The sequence below is a fragment of the Lampris incognitus genome, chromosome 3 (assembly GCF_029633865.1).
Source record: "Lampris incognitus isolate fLamInc1 chromosome 3, fLamInc1.hap2, whole genome shotgun sequence".
NCBI classification, from domain to species: domain Eukaryota; kingdom Metazoa; phylum Chordata; class Actinopteri; order Lampriformes; family Lampridae; genus Lampris; species Lampris incognitus.
The window spans coordinates 2,206,253-2,223,788 of record NC_079213.1 but is presented as its reverse complement, the minus strand read 5'-3'; the positions used below and the strand labels follow the sequence as shown (position 1 = coordinate 2,223,788).

The following is a 17,536-nucleotide window of genomic DNA, read 5'->3' as shown; positions in this document are numbered from 1 at the left end:
GTTGTTGTTTTTTTGTGCGCTATTACTTTTTATACTGAACTGACATTTTTGAAAGCTTGAACATGCTCTTCGTCTCTTTTGTCCCGGGTCAAATGTGCCCCTGTAACAGCACAACTGGTCCCAGCCTGCCCCCCCCTCCAGTAAAATTGGTCTAGAACTGCCACTGTTGTATGATATTATATTTGCTATTTTTTGGTTGCGGTGATGATTTTGCAGGGTAGTTGGCATTAAAACTGGCAGCATGCATAGTGTTGAAGTGCCGCTTGAGATCATCTGCTTTGCAGACAGCTACGGTCTGCATGCACATCAAGCATGTCTGTTTATTGGCCTGGTCCGGTAAAATAAAACAAACTTATCAGTCCAGTCAGATCTGAACTGACGGTTTTCCTGGTCGATTTTCCGCTTTTTCGTGCAGGCCGTGTTCTTGGTTTAGGACAGTTATTGATTATATGTGACTTAGCTGCTGAGCGGCTCTGTCTGGTCAAGGATGGTAGAGAGTGCAGAGTACGTCTTACGTCTACGCGTACTCTCCGGTATAGGTCAAGTGTCCTGGTCGCTGCACTAGCGCCTCCTCTGGTCGGTCGGGGCGCATGTGCGGGGGGGCTCTCAATAGACAGGCTCTGATAAGAGGTCCATCTGGATAAGTGATATACCTCCAACACACACACACAGACCATCTCCAGGTTTGTCATAGTGGATTGAACCTCCAGTGGATTTATTCACCATAAACAAATAAAGCTTTAACAGACATTCAAATCAATAATAATAATAATAATAATAATAATAAATGGTAAATTCTCACAGTAATGAATTCAGCATAACATGTCTGATTGTTCACACAGAAACAGTGAAGGAAGGAGAACAGATAAAACAGGGGATGTTTGGTTGTTGGGCCTCTTCTCATCTCGGCTTTTAAACGCTCATTGCATTACACTGACAGGAAACTGGTTTAGCGCCCCCTGTTGACACTCTGCAGCACTTCACCTGGCTGAGACAACACGATGAACAAACACCAGGATGAGCTGTGAAGCGTACCGGCCAGCTGAGCCAGACCAGCCTGGATGTGGTTTACAGACTCGAGCAGAACCAGATCAGCCTGGATGTGGTTTAGACTTCAGAACCTGTCTTGGAGGAGGACTCAGTGGTGCTCCGTCTATTTTTCAACTAAATAAATGTTTAGACAGGACTTGTTTATGGGGGTTTGTGCTACTGATACAGACGAAAGAGTGCCCAAAATTTCTCCATGTGGGACGTGTGTGTGAAAAAAGCATGTGTACATGTTGGCGTTCAGGAGTGTGTCACCAGCAGGGGGCAGCAGGTCAGGAGTGGTTCAACAGCAGGGGGCAGCAGTTCAGGAATGTGTCACCAGCAGGGGCAGCAGTTCAGGAATGTGTCACCAGCAGGGGCAGCAGTTCAGGAGTGTTTCACCAGCAGGGGGCAGCAGTTCGGGTGTGTCACCAGCAGGGGGAAGCAGTTCAGGAGTGTGTCACCAGCAGGGGGCAGCAGCTCCACAGTCTTCTGTCATTGGCTATGGAGCTGCCAATCATCCCCACCTCAACAATTAGGGAAAAGGACTTTTCACTGAACAGTTCGGCGGACTGCAAGTGGAATTCCTCCCTTTCAGGAAGTATTTAGCGCTATAAATCTTGTGTCAGAACTTTCAGGAAGTATTCAGTGCTGTAAATCTTGTGTCAGAACTTTCAGGAAGTATTCAGTGCTGTAAATCTTGTGTCAGAACAGGATTCAGACTTGGTGTAAAAGAGATGTTTCATTCTGGGATAAAACACTTGAATCATTTTACAGTGGAAGTCAAAAATATCTGAGATCACCCTCCCAATCTGATATGGTGTCAGTCATCTGACGAAAACAACTCTCTCCATATCCAAACCCTGACTGATCTGAAGTCTCTCTCTCTCTCTCGCTCTCACACACACACCCACACACGGAGCAGGGGCTTCCTGAAACGATGGCTGACCGATGAGTGGATAAGAGGCAAGGTGGTGGGCAGGGCTTCTGGCCAGATCTGATTGGAGAGCACAGCTGTCCTTCAGTCACAGCTGGTCCTTATAGAATCCCAACCTGGCCAAAGACATCTCCCTCCTGAGCTGCATCACTTCCCAAAACATCTGTTCATCTGAACACACACACACACACACACACACACACACACACACACACACACACACACACACACACACACATTTATCATTAGATTAAATAATTAAAAACCAATCAACACACAAGCATCAAGCTAAGAGAATTCGACTGTATACTACATACGTGTGTGTGTGTGTGTGTGTGTCTCATACCATCTTGCTGTTTAACCAGTCCTTGGTGGATGTATCGGATGTAGGTGAAGAAATTACAAACTGATGTAATCTGATGGAGAAACACAGACACACAGAAAGATGGCCACATGGGGGCGCAACACAACATGTCATTCTTTAAAGGCAGAACTCCCACACAATTCTTTTTCCAATTCACACCAAATCTAGATCAAGTATTCCCTGGAAGAATCACAGCGCGTCAGGGAATGGTGTGTATGTACAACTACCTGCATGCCAAAGAACAGGGCAAGAGCGTTAGTATGACTGAGCACACTTGGTACTGACTAGACCCAACACGGATCACAGCCAGACCAGGACCTGCTCCTCATATCACTTGGTACTGACTAGACCCAACACGAATCACACCTGTGGGCCTTTCAGACCAGGACCTGCTCCTCATATCAAACACACCATCTTTCACTTTAAATCCGTAGTATAAAACCACCTGCTGCCTTTCTTTCTGCCTTTATTTGATTGAGATAGTCGAGAGAGAGACGGGAGGGACAGGGGAGAGACATGTAGCAAAGGGCCCGGGCCGGATTCGAACCCAGGCCACTGCAGTAAGGACTCAGCCTTATGTGGTACCCCTCTACCAGGTGGGCCACCGCGACGCCCCCAACCTGATGCATGTTCATAGACTCAAACACCCATGTTCCTGCCTGTGGCTCTATCTAATCTAGTATTATTATTATTATTATTATTGTTATTATTATTATTATGTTGAGAGGATATAGAGTTTATTATTATTATTATCATTCTGTTGTGAGGATATAAAGTTTATTATTATTATCATTATTACTGTTGAGATGTTATAAAGTGTATTATTATTGTTATCATTATTATTATTATAATCATTCTGTTGAAATGATATAAAGTTTATTATTATTATTATTATTATTCTGCTGAGATGATATAAAGTTTATTATCATTATTATTATTATTTCTTTCACGTTTCCTGTTTTACATCCTGTAGAGCCGGGTCCACATGGACCTGAGGCGCTATAGGGCAGATGTCACTTGATTGACAGTACTTGTCGTAATATGTGGTCTGTTCCGAGTAGGCCGATCTTCTGGACTGCACGGATGTTGATGTTTCCTGGGATACGGTTGGTGAACTTTTCCATTCCCTTCTTCATGAGTCCTAGAGCTCCGATGACCACTGGTGTTGTTCTGGTCTTCATGCCCCAGATCCTGTTGACTTCAGTCTCCAGGTCTTTGTACTTGGTCAGCTTCTCTGTGACTTTCACTGAGGTGTTTGTTTCGGGAGGTGTTGCCATGTCGATGAGCATGCACCTCTTTTCCTTCCTGTCCTTGATAACGATGTCGGGCTTGTTGGCTTTTATCTCTCTGTCAGTGTGGATGGGCGTGTCCCAGAGGAAGGTGACATCATTGTTTTCGTTGACCATGTTTGGCTGATGTTCGTACCACTTCTCAGTGGTCTTGATCTTGTAACTCCTGCAGATCTTCCAGTGCAGGTATGCTGCTGTCTTGTTATGCCTGTACATGTACTCAGTCTTCGCCAGTTCCGGGCAGCCTGACACAATGTGGTCGATGGTTTCTTCGTACAGTCCACAGATTCTGCATTTTGAGTCTGTTCCATCTGTGATGATGCGATGGTGATAGGATATGGTTGCCAGGCTCTGGTCTTGTGCAGCGATTATCAGGCCCTCCGTCTCTGCTTTCAGCCCGGTGCTCCTCAGCCACTGGTGTGTCTTTTGTTGGTCCACGTCTGCGTCTTTCATTCTTTTTGGGTACTTCCCGTGCATTGCTTTGTCCTCCCAGGTTTTTTGCAATTGCCGCTGGCCATGGTGTTTTGCCTTCTGCTTCACTCGTTTGGCGTAGATGGTAGTTACCTCATTTTCTGTTGGTGGGGTTTCTGGGACGTCAAGCTCTTTCTTGAATTGCGCAGCTTCTTTATTGATGGAGAAGATCTGATGTTTTACTATTCGGAGGAGTGGGTCATCTGTTTTTGTCAGGTATGCATCCAGCCCGATAGTGGTAGTCTTGAAGTTCAGTTCGAGTTGGACTAGGCCTCGTCCTCCTGAAACTCTTGGTAGGTACAGCCTGTCGACATCTGCTTTCGGGTGGTGCATCTTCTCCATGGTCAGCATCTTTCTTGTCTTGGTGTCTAGTCTGTTGATGTCGTTCAGTTTCCAATTGATGATGTTGAAGCTGTACATCACTACAGGTATTGCTAGGGTGTTGATAGCTTCAATTCTGTTAGCTGCATTGAGTTCGCTCTTTAGTACCATATGTACTCTCCTGTGGTACTCTTTCCAGATCTTCTCCTTCATGGTTGAGTGTTGTATGCTGTGTCCTTCGTTCACTCCCAGTTACTTGTATGTGCTATCTTGGTCTAGCGCTTTGATTATGGTGTCAGTGTCAAGGTCTAAGTCTGCAGTCTTGGTAAGTATTCCTTTCTTGAAAGTGGTTTTGGCACACTTGTCGATTCCGAATTCCATCTTGATGTCGTCGCCGAAGGTCTTGAAATGGTGAGTAGACCCTTCTGCTGATTGTCATCCTTGCTAATGTCTTGAGGTCGTCAATGTAGAACAGGTGGGTCAGTTTGCCATTCTGTGATTTGTACCCATAGCTGCTGTTGTTCAGTAGATTGCTGAGTGGCGCTAGTGCAAGGCAAAAGAGCAGTGGTGATAGTGAGTCCCCTTGGAAGATTCCGCTTCTGATGTTGATCAGTCTCGATGTCAACGACCTCTCTCCATGATGGAGATTCAGGGTGGTCCTCCAGGTCTTCATGCTCCCCGTGATGCATTTGACAGTTGTTGGGCAGACTCTGTAGATATTGAGACTCTTCTCTATCCAGGAGTGTGGCATACTGTCAAATGCCTTTCTGTAGTCAATCCATGCTGTTGACAAGTTCTTTTTCGTCGATTTGACCTCTTGCAATATGGCTTTATTGATGAGTAGCTGGTCCTTGCATCCATAGCTACCTTTCTTACATCCCTTCTGTTCTGCTGGTAACAAGTTGTTTTTGTCGAGGAAGCTATAGGTCCTCTCTGTGATGATGGAGGTGATGATCTTGTACACTGTTGGTAGGCAGGTGATGGGTCTGTAATTCTTTGGGTTCTGTGTCTCCTCTGTCTTTGGGAGCAGGTACGTGGTTCCCCATGTGAGCCATTTGGGACATTTCTTTGGATTCTTGATGATATCATTGTAGGCCCATGTGAGGTCTTCGTTATTATTATTATTATTATTATTATTATTCTGTTGAGATGATATAAGGTTTATTCAAATGTAAAAAAATTCTGTGGTTCCACCAGAATAATGCTGCAGTCCACTGTCTAAAAGAATGTACAATAAAATGTTAAGTAGCTTTTACTCGCTCAGTGTCTATGATCACATCAATAACAACTACAGGTATTAGATTGTATGTATGTCTACTCACCCTGTATCTACAGTAAGGAGACACATAGTAATAGTTGGATGAATCTCCAAACTTGATCCTGTGCTTGCAGGTTTTGGTCTGTCCACTCAGAGCACATTTCCTACCAGAGAGACAGTGACAGAGAGAGAGACAGAGAGCGAGCGAGAGAGAGCGAGAAACAGCGAGAGAGAGAGAGAGAGAGAGAGAGAGAGAGAGAGACAGACAGACAGACAGAGAGAGACAGAGCGAGAGAGAGAGGAGTCAGTCTTCATGAGGACCACAAGTTGGAGAAAGGCTGATATATCAGATTTAATAAACCAACTAAGAAATAAAATAAAACTAGCCAGACTATAAACTACAGTGTAAAGACCATCTGCCAGAACCTTCTACAACAGAAGAGAAAGGTCAAAGGTTAAGTCTTCAACAGAAGAGGATGCTGTAGCAGCACAAAGGAAAGCAACCGAGAGGGAGGGAGGGAGGAGAGGAAGGAAGGAAAGTCTGGTTAAAGTGAAGGATGTGGAAACAGTACGTAGTCAGAAAAGGAGGACTAGGCGTCAGGAGGGAGGAGCAGAAAAGGAGGACTAGGTGTCAGCAGGGAGGGGCAGAAAAGGAGGACTAGGCATCAGGAGGAAGGGGCAGACAGACAGACAGGAATGTTAAACTCAGACTAAATGATATCGGTGAGATTAAGACCCAATGTCAACATGGCAGACGAACACGCAGCATCATGAAGGTTTCTGGACCCTGGAAACGCCACGGCTCACTCAGCGTTACATGACAATACAGTAAACGCTGGCCGAACATTACCAAGCTTTTGTCCTGCATCGTGTAGCGTGACCACAGTGATGACCCGCTCCTCAGTACTGACCAATGAGAACACAGGCAGCTGTCAAACTTTACGGTGGGGGAGGGGCATAGCAGAGACATTCCACCTACAAGCCTGCACAATTCAAGCACGGCATGCTGCACGGCGTCCAGCCTCGGGGATCAACACACTCTGATGATGTCACAAGTGACCATCATGAGAGATGCTTTCATCGTCTAGTCTGAGTTTATCTGAAAGACAGGAGGCAACAAAACCGATGGAAAGATAAAGGTGGAGACCGAAAGACAGGAAAGAGAGAGAGAAGGTGAAGACTTACGTCAGCAGCTCAGCCCTTCGATCACTAAAGTAGTGAAAGAAAAGAGAGAGAGAGAAAGAGAGAAACTCCTTGATGGAGGGATGATGATGAAACAGTGAAGTTGGATGAAAAACACCAAGATGCACAGAGAGAGACTTCATGTGTGTGTGTGTGTGTGTGTGTGTGTGTGTGTGTGTGTGTGTGTGTGTGTGCATACTTTGGTCCCCCACACTCCATTGCCGAGGCCTTGACTACAGGTAGGGGCTGGAATCCCACTGGTTCTACACTCAGAGTGTTCTGCTCAACTGCCTCCAAGATGGCCGAGCCCAACTAGACACACAACACAAGACAACAGGTCAACACAAATCAGTCACAACACAACACAACAGAAGTCACTTGGTACCTTCATTATACAAACAAAACACTACAAAAATGTCAAACATTCATTGTGAGAGTCAGTTCTCACAGGGGAATGACTGACATGGTTATTATAATGACTGACGTGGTTATTATAATGACTGACGGTGGTTATTATAATGGAAGTCTGTACAGAAACCATCATGAACGTAAAGACTCTTGTCCTCCAGCCTCGACCAGCCTCGTCCTCAACCTCTTCATTCTGTTAATGTGAGCAAGACACATGATATGCAGACTGAAACCATCAACCAGAAAAGAAAGCTGTGCCGTCTTCCCTGAAGGCCACACAACCAGTCAAGTGACAAGTCAACCCAACTCCTCATGAGTACACACTAGCCAACCCAATTCCTCATGAATACACACTAGCCAGCCGCTGGTGTGTGGAAAAACTCACTTTGTGTGGCAGCAAAAGTCCATCGCCATAGAAACTCACTTTGTGTGGCAGCAAAAGTTCATCGCATTCTTAACTCTGTAAAGATTCAGTCCAATGACAGCCACTGTTTTCCAGTCTCATGGTATCTTCTGTTAATATGAACTATCCAAAAAACCAGAACCATCCGAAACATCAGAACCATCCGAAACAGCAGAACTATCCAAACCGTCACAACTATCCGAAACATCAGAACTATCCAAACCATCAGAACCACCAGAACTATCCAAACCATCAGAACTATTCGAAACATCAGAACTATCCAAACCATCAGAACCATCTGAAACATCAGAACTGCTGCCGTGGTGAAGATGTGACTAAAGCCTGTCGAGAAATGCCGCTCCTGGTCCTCGACATAATGAAACTGTTTCAGAAAACAATTCAGCTTCTGGTAATAAATGACATCATCTAATACTCTGATTTGATCAGGCTGTGTCATCATCAGTCCGTCAGCTGGTCTGTTTTTAAATAGTTGCCTAGCAACTTCATGCTAGTTAGCGAGCTAGCTATAGCTAGCAATAGAGAGTCTTGTGAACTCAGCCTGTGTCTGTGTTCAGAGAGAGGGCGCTAAAACAGTTAGCCCGGCTGCACTCATCCTGTTAGTGCTCACCCTGACCCACATGTCTAGCAGTGGGGCATCTCAGCCTCCATGCATCCAGCAAGTCTAATCGAGTAACTATTCTGCCCAAGCTACCATGTGACTGAATGTGTGGTTCCTCATCAATGGTGCAGTTCCAGTCCCCGCCTATGATCAGCTGCTCCTGACCACACTTCTGCAGCTCATCCCTCCAAACATCGAGGAAGGCTGATCTGCCAGGCCCCTGAACGGGGGCATATACACTGACCAAACAGAAAAGGCACCCTTCAGTTTCTACCCTTACAATCAGACACCTCCCCTTAACTAACTCCACAGATCATAAAATCCCAGGGTTACTTCTTTTAGTTAGTAACACTGCTACCCCCCCCCCCACCCACCCACTGAAGTTGGTGCCATGGCTGAGTAAGAATTACCCCTCCCACCTCCGATCCCAGTCTATCTCATTAGTTTGGTCGCTATGAGTTCCCTGCAGAAAAACCACATCTATATTTTTCTGCTTCACAACCTCAAGAGATCCCCTCTGAGCCCCTGCATAAGATGGGAGGAACAGAGAAAAAGATAGAGACAGAAACAAACCGGCATGAACCAGAAGAATAAAGCACCCTGTGATGCATGATCATCATTTATTTTACAACTTCTTCCTTCTTACAGTTTTCCCCTCTGCTGCCTCTCTCAATGCTGTTTGTTAAGTCGAAAACCCGTTTTTCTCATCAAGCAGCTCAACACCAGCCCACTTCTGTAGATGACCAACTGTCCTATGAACTTCTCAGTATTACTGAAATAATCTTTTACTTTTACTGACTTCCCAAAAGTTTCATCTAAAAAAACATTTAGTCCTCCAGAGAACACAGATCTGTGCTGCGGTTTGATGTCTCACCAGCTGACACACGGTCAGACTCCAAATCCTAATCCATGCCCTCAGCCTCAACTGGCTACTGGGAATCTCCTCCATATTCTCAGTGTTCCCTTCAGTAGGCCTACCTCCACCCTTCACAGTCTGTCCCTCACCACTGAGCACATCCTCAGTCCCCACTGAGCTGGTCGATGCAGCCACCTGTTCAGTTGCGAGTGTTTCTGCAAGCTCTGCCCCCGGCTCCGAGGCCATAGGCTGAGCCCATTTCCTCATCTACAACCGGTGGGACAGATTGTTCCTCCGACTAACTCCGTTCTCCTCTCCCCGCCTCGGAGACATTGTCGGTGGGCGGGATGTTAGCATCTGTGGTGTCTGCTTCCGTTTGCTGTCTGTGCAAACATGTGAACCGCTTATGGCCGACATCACCACACTCAAAACATTTCACCTGCCCCGAACTAGCATACACCATGTACGAGCCATTACTGTGTCTAACTCTCCAAACTCTGTGTCGGAGAATCCAAAAACATAAACACTTGTCTCCTGAGTGACTGACATGTTTTACCTTCGGCTCTGTACATCCAAGACTGACAGCTCTGAAAGCCCTGGCGAATTTACCAAACCTCCGCAGCTCATCTTCCAACAGCTCATCTTCCAGCAGCTCGTTGGAGATAAACGACAGAACACCCGACTGATTCTGGTACAGCGAGCCGACAATGGAGAAACAGTAGTACAGATATCCCTGATAACTACACCCCTCTCCATCATCTCACTGACATGACGCTCCTCCTTCATAAACACCACCACAGCCTTGTTCATCCTGAAAGCACACAGCAGACTGCCAGGACCAACTTGCTCTCCTACGGCCAACAAAACCTCCTCCACCGTCACGCTGGGCTCCGGTGGGACTATCCCAATCCCATGACGGATGGACGGAGGTGGTGTCTCGGAGGACGCCACTCCTGAATACAACCTGACAAAACCACCGAACACTCGGTAAAAAGTATCAGTAAAGTTGACCTGATCATGCACACAAGACCCATGAAGAATACATGAGAAAACAATTCAAACTCCACACCAACCTCACATTCACCACCCTCGCACACCCAACCTCCCAGCATGCAGTGCAGAGAGAGTGAGAGTGAGAGCGAGAGTGACAGTGGCAGAGAGAGAGAGAGAGAGTGAGAAGAGAGAGTGAGAGTGCAACGGGGGGGGGGGGCGTGAGAGAGAGTAACATGCTTTATTGGCATTAATGCAGTCATGCTAATAAAGCATCACTGAATTGAATTGAATTGAGTGAAAGAGAGAGGGGAGGGAGTGAGTGAGAGAGTGCGACAGAGAGAGATGTTTTTGGTTTTAAAAAGGTACATTTATTCAGAATACATTACAGTCCAACAGCTGATACCCAAACACAACCATCTCTTTATCATCCAGCTCATACAAAAAAAAACAAAAACAAACAAAAAACAGTATCAGGGGAAAAAACAACATTGAGCGGTCGAAACAAGTATTTATAAAAACAGAATTTCAAAATAAAATAGCCCAACATAACACAAAATCACTTCAGGGGGTTTGCAGCAACACAACATCCTGTCCTTAGACCCTCGCATCAAATGAGGAACAACTCCCTAAAAAAAAAAACTTTCAACAGGGAGAAAAAATAGGAAGAAACCTCAGGGAGAGCAACAGAGGAGGATCTCTCTCCCAAGATGGACAACGTGCAATGGATGTTGTGTTAACACAATGTACATACCAAAGAAATAAAATAAGATGAACACCTGTAATGTTTTATGCTCACCACTACGCCTTTTGCAGCTCCACCTGTAGTGTTTGATGCTCAACACTACGCCTTCTGCAGCTCCACCTGTAGTGTTTGATGCCACTGCCTGTTCACTTTGTGCCTCTTTTTCAATATTTATGTTTTTCTTTTTACCAGACCAAAATGACTTGGACACACTCTCTGACCAGACCAAAATGACTTGGACACACTCTCTGACCAGACCGAAATGACTTGGACACACTCTCTGACCAGACCAAAATGACTAGGACACACTCTCTGACCAGACCAAAATGACTTGGACACACTCTCTGACCAGACCAAAATGACTTGGACACACTCTCTGACCAGACCAAAATGACTTGGACACACTCTCTGACCAGACCAAAATGACTTGGACACACTCTCTGACCAGACCGAAATGACTTGGACACACTCTCTGACCAGACCAAAATGACTTGGACACACTCTCTGACCAGACCAAAATGACTTGGACACACTCTCTGACCAGACCAAAATGACTAGGACACACTCTCTGACCAGAACAAAATGACTTGGACACACTCTCTGACCAGACCAAAATGACTAGGACACACTCTCTGACCAGAACAAAATGACTTGGACACACTCTCTGACCAGACCGAAATGACTTGGACACACTCTCTGACCAGACCATAATGCAACATGTATTTGGGGAAAACAGTGTCAGCTCATAGATGCAGCAGTGAGACATGTCAGGTCATGTGACAGCCTGAGAGACAAGCAGCACAACACATGACAGCTGTAGTCTCACCACCCAGGCTCCACCTTCTGATCTACTTCTGTTTCTCTATTGTTATGGCTGTGTTATTGTTTCTTTATTGATCGTTACAATGTTGTGTTGATGTTCACTATTAGTGTTACTGTGTACCATTCAAACTGTATTTTTGATGCTTTGGCAACACTGTTGTAAACTTTCATGCCAATAAAGCCTTTTGAATTGAATTGAATTGAGGGAGTGTGACAGAGAGAGAGAGAGAGTGTATTTTTGTCGATGAGTCAACAACAGCAGTATAAGCTGAATGCTACAAGTCATTGACTTAACTCAGACGGCAGTAGCAACACTCAACCAGTGTCTACTACTAAAGTCCAACCTGACCTCCAGACTGGGATAAAGAGCAGGACACAGACAGACAGACACACAGATAGAGAGACGGACAGGGTTACCTCTGTCTTGTTGAAGTTTAGACAGGGATAGATGTCCTCTCTGTAGACTCTGCTCATGAAAGAAGAGCCTCTGTCCAGCATGGGGTCCTCCTTCCATGCTTTGAACTCACTGAAGAGCTGACCGTCCACCTGCCAGAGGGGGAGGGGTCACGACTGTCAATCACACCCATTACAGTATCATGTCAGGTGACTCTGTCAGAGCATGTGTGTGTGTCTGTGTTTGTGTGTACCTCTCTACAGTCCCGTACTATGAGCTGTGCAGCAGAGGGCTCAGGCTGACTCCCCAGCATGGCAGAGGATGTGCTCTTGTTCCTTCCGTGGCCTTTCCTGAAGGGAGTCTTGACTCCTGCGGAGGGGAGATCTGCCACTGGGGAGGTGGGAGAGGAGAGGACCAGCGTCTTCAGAGCCAACACCTCCGCCTGCAGGACATCAATCTGGGGGAGACAGAGGACAGGGATTAGTGTGTGTGTGTGTGTGTCCATCATCACAATCAGAAACACTTTATTTGTTGTTTCATTTCACGCACTTGCACACATGAAATGAAACGAAACATGGTTTCCCTACAGCCCACAGCAGTGCAACACAAAGACATCCAAACTACAAGAACACACATACTGGCTGTTACTCTATTTCTTGAAGAAGTTGGAGAATTTGTCTCAGGTCTTGTTACTCACTCTGATGAGATTCTAAGTCTTGGTGATTTCAATATTCATCTGAATAAGGCTGCTGATCCTCTAAGTAAAGCCTTTCTGGCACTAGTTGATACTTTTGGGTTCACTCAGTTTGTTAAAGAGTCGACTCATTGCAGTGGTAACACCCTTGATTTGGTTTTATCTAAAGGAATAGCTGTTTCTGATCTGAATGTCTTGCCAACCACATCTGCTGTGTCTGATCATTTTCTCATCAAATTTGAAGCATTATTGGCCTGTCCAGTTAATGTCAGCACAGATGTAATTGCCACTCGCCACATTGGTCCCTCCACTGTAGCTGCATTTGGACAGCAGCAGCCTGAAGTCTTGGCTCCTTTCACTGTGGTAAATGACTCTGTTGAACATGTCACTAGTGACTTAAATGTGGCCCTCTCTAGTCTCCTCAATTCAGTTGCACCTCTCACTACCAGAGCTAGGCGACTAAAGAGGCCTACACCCTGGTTTAACGATGAGACACGTGCTCTTAAGCGAACCTGCAGGAGACTGGAACGTAAATGGTGAAAATCTAAATTGGAAGTGTTTTAACTATCTTGGCACAAGTGTTTATTGAAATACAAGCGTGCTTTATCTGCTGCAAAAACAGCGTATCTCTCTCACTTAATAAATATTCATAAACATAACCCCAGATTTCTCTTTGACACTGTATCTAAACTTACTAAAAAGCAGCCATCAACTGGCTGCTCACCATTCACAGCCCATGAACTTCTGGATTTTTTCTGCAATAAGGTTGATGAGATCTTAAACAAAATTAGTTCTTCAACTCCATCTACTCCTGCAGATCCTGTCATACTAAATTCATATCTACACAATGAGTCACTGACAGTCCCAGTTATTACAGCTTTTGAGACTATCTCTCTTGATACTCTGACTAAGTTCGTGTCAGCTTCTATACCAACTGCTTGCCTACTTGACCCCTTACCAGAAAAAACTTTTTAAAGAACTCTGGCCTTTCCTGGGACCTACAATGCTAGACATGGTTAATTTATCTCTTACTACTGGCATTGTTCCCAGCAGGTTTAAGACAGCTGTGGTTAAACCTCTACTTAAAAAACCGCACCTCGATCCAGCATCTCTTAATAACTATCGACCAGTCTCTACTCTTCCATTCTTTTCTAAAGTACTAGAGAGAGTTGTGTATCAACAACTTTCAAACCATATAGAAGAAAACCATCTATATGAACCTTTTCAGTCGGCTTTCAGGCCCTATCACTCCACTGAAACTGCTCTGACCAGAGTGGTGAACGATCTTTTACTAGCTATGGACTCTGATTCCACTTCTGTGCTTCTACTACTGGACCTCAGTGCAGCCTTTGACACCAAGGATCACTTTATACTATTAGATAGATTAAATTGTAACTTTGGTGTCTCTGGCTTTGCTCTCTCTTGGCTTAAGTCCTATTTATCTGGAAGAACACATTGTGTCTGCTAAAATAATATTATATCAAAATTCTCTGACATTAAATATGGTGTGCCTCAGGGCTCAGTTCTTGGCCCTCTACTTTTCTGTCTTTATATTTCACCTCTTGGCCAAATTATACGCAGTTATGGAATAAATGTCCATTGCTATGCTGATGATACTCAGCTGTATGTGCCTATAGGGACTGATGATCTCACTAAAGTGACTAATTTAGAGGCCTGCTTGGCTACTGTGAAAAACTGAATGTCACTTAACTTTCTGCTTTTAAATTCGGATAAAACCAAGATGCTGGTCATTGGCCCTGCTAGACACAGACACCAATTTGATCAAGTAACGATAACAATCGACAACTCTGTAGTTTCACAAAGTGTGGCAGCCAAAAATCTTGGTGTTACGTTTGATCCCATACTTTCCTTTGATAAGCACATTAAAGAAACCACCAAGACTGCCTGTTTTCACTTACGTAACATAGCTAGAATTCGGTCTTTTCTCTCCATGGCTGACGCAGAGACTCTAATACATGCATTTGTTTCATCCAGACTTGATTACTGTAATGTTCTGTTCTCAGGTCTGCCACATTCTAGTACTAAGTCTTCAGATGGTTCAGAATGCTGCTGCTAGAATCCTAACTAAATCTAGGAAATTTGACCATATTACACCAATAATTGCCTACCTTCATTGGCTTCCTATCCATGTTAGATCAGAATTCAAGGTGCTTCTGCGGAGTTATAAAATCCTAAATGGGCTTGCCCCATCTTACCTTTCTGATCTCCTTAAACCGTACATTTCATCTCGAGCTCTTCGCTCTCAAAATACAGGGCTCCTGTGTGTACCCAAAGTTAAAAGAAGTCCGCTGCTGGCAGGGCCTTTTCCTATTGGGCCCTGTTCTTGTGGAATAACCTGCCTGCTGCCATCAGACAATCAGAGTCTGTTGAGTCCTTTAAATCCAAATTTAAAACTCATCTTTTGCCTTAACTTACAATTAGTTGTCTTTAAGTTGAGTGCTTCACAACCTGTACTGGATGGCGGGTCGGTTTTCTGTCTCAATGAATTTACCAACCACTGTTCTGCCCACCAGATTATCGAGTATAGATTATCGAGTATAGATTACAGAGTATAGATTATGACAAATTGATGACTTAATTGATTATGACTAATGAATATTGCAAACTGTTCTCTTCTCTGTCTTTTCTCTCTCTGAATGATGTCTTCTCCTTTCTCTTTTTCTGTGTGTGAATGGTGTCATGCGAGTCTCTCTTGCATGCATGTGCAGTCGGTTCTCCTCCCAGGTCTCCGTGGTGATGGTGGCCGCCACTTGGACGCTGCTGGCATTCCCCTCATCGCATTTTCTTTTTATAAATCTATATAATTTTTTTTACATGATGATGATGCTGGTCACGTGGCTTGGGTCCTGGACTGTTCTGATGGCGTCTGGAAACTGTTTGGCATCCTGCTCATCATATTCTTAATACATTTTATAAGTCCATTATAATTCTGTTATCCTCCTTCAATGTTGTATTGTGTAAACACAACATCCATTGCATATTATCTGTCTTGGGAGAGAGATCCTCCTCTGTTGTTCTCCCTTAGCTTTCTTCCTGTTGTTTCTCCCTGTTAAAGGTTTTTTTTTAGGGAGATGCTCATTATCCGGTGAGAGGGTCTAAGGACAGGATGTTGTGTTGCTGTTAAGCCCACTGAGGCAAATTTGTAATTTGTGATATTGGGCTATACAAATAAAATTGATTTGATTTGACTTGACATACTAACTAATACACATCCATCCATCCATTATCCAAACCACTTATCCTGCTCTCAGGGTCGCAGGGATGCTGGAGCCTATCCCACCAGTCATTGGGCGGCAGGTGTGGAGACACCCTGGACAGGCCGCCAGACCATCACAGGGCCCACACACACACACACACACACACACACACACACACACCTAGAGACAACTTAGTATGGCTGATTCACCTGACCTACATGTCTTTGGCCTGTGGGAGGAAACCGGAGCCCCTGGAGGAAACCCACACAGACACGGGGAGAACATGCAAACTCCACACAGAGGACGACCCAAGACGACCCACCAAGGTTGGACTATCCCGGGGCTCAAACCAGGACCTTCTTGCTGTGAGGCAACCGCGCTAACCACTGTACTACCGTGCCGCCCAGCAACATATATATTTAACATATATATTTAAACTAACATATATAGATATAGATATATAGATATTTCTCTCTCTCTCTCTCTCAGATATATAGATATTCTCTCTCTCTCTCTCTCTCTCTCTCTCTCTCTCTCTCTCTCTCTCTCTCTCTCTCTCTCTCTCTCTCTCTCTCTCTCTCTCTCTCTCTCTCTCTCTCTCTCTCTCTCTCTCTCTCTCTCTCTCTCTCTCTCTCTCTCTCTCTCTCTCTCTCTCTCTCTCTCTCTCTCTCTCTCTCTATATATATATATATATATCTCCAAACTAAACAAAACATTACTGTCCAGGAGAACCAACGCCAGCCAGGATGACCAACGGTCATCCTATGACAAGAGACAAGAGACTAATAGAAAGCAAGACAGACAGCAATAAAAAACAGACAGATAAAAAAGAAAGCGAGAGAGAGAGACAGAGAGAGGGAGAGACAGAGAGAGAGCGAGAGAGATGAAGGTATAACCAGAGGTGGAAAACCTGGCTTCAGAAAGTAGAAGTACTAACCATGTATTGCTCTACCCATGAACTAAACCAGCTGATTTCACCAATTAGCTCTCCTTCCTGGCTGAAGTATTGTGCTAATTAGAATCAGCTGGTTTAGTGCATGGGTGAAGCAAATACATGGTTACTACTTCTACTTTCTGAAGCCAGGTTTTCCACCTCTGGGTATAACCTAATTCTCTCTCTATGCATGCTTAATAAGCCAGGTAAGGAAATAACAGAAGGTGAATCAGTTCATCTGGACACAACGTTTACTGACAGAAACGTTTCATCATCATCTACGTCACCTCTTCAGTCTCACCTGACTGCAGGTGTCCTATCCAGGGGCACCACCTAGTCATTGGTTCAGATTTGTGGACGACACCTGGGTTAAAATTTAATCTCAGGCTGTAGCACATTTCACCGACCACATTAACTCTGTGGACACTACATCAAGTTCACCAGGGAGGATGTGGAACATGACAGGGTAGCCTTCTTACACTGTGAAATTGCGTCTGGTGATGGGGGACATTTGATTGTTGATGTTTACCGTAAACTAACACATACTGATCAGTACTTAAGGTTTGACTCTCATCATCCACTGGAGCACAAACTAGGAGTCATCA

General features: G+C 44.8%; 1 protein-coding gene across 3 annotated transcripts in view; it reads right to left on the bottom strand.

Moving 5' to 3' along the window:
• Positions 1 to 691: 691 nt before the first annotated feature.
• Positions 692 to 17,536, bottom strand: part of rab3ip (RAB3A interacting protein (rabin3)) — a 42,419-nt gene continuing 25,574 nt past the window's right edge. For 2 of the 3 annotated variants that reach the window (XM_056276974.1, XM_056276976.1), the window contains 7 exons: positions 12,339 to 12,542; positions 12,109 to 12,237; positions 7,048 to 7,160; positions 6,852 to 6,875; positions 5,731 to 5,830; positions 2,310 to 2,379; positions 692 to 2,134 (listed from right to left, as the gene is read on the bottom strand). In XM_056276974.1, coding sequence (XP_056132949.1) covers positions 2,052 to 2,134; positions 2,310 to 2,379; positions 5,731 to 5,830; positions 6,852 to 6,875; positions 7,048 to 7,160; positions 12,109 to 12,237; positions 12,339 to 12,542 — 723 coding nt within the window. In that variant the 3' untranslated portion in view covers positions 692 to 2,051. The remainder of the gene's footprint in view (positions 2,135 to 2,309; positions 2,380 to 5,730; positions 5,831 to 6,851; positions 6,876 to 7,047; positions 7,161 to 12,108; positions 12,238 to 12,338; positions 12,543 to 17,536) is intronic. The other variant, XM_056276975.1, reaches the window with a different exon arrangement.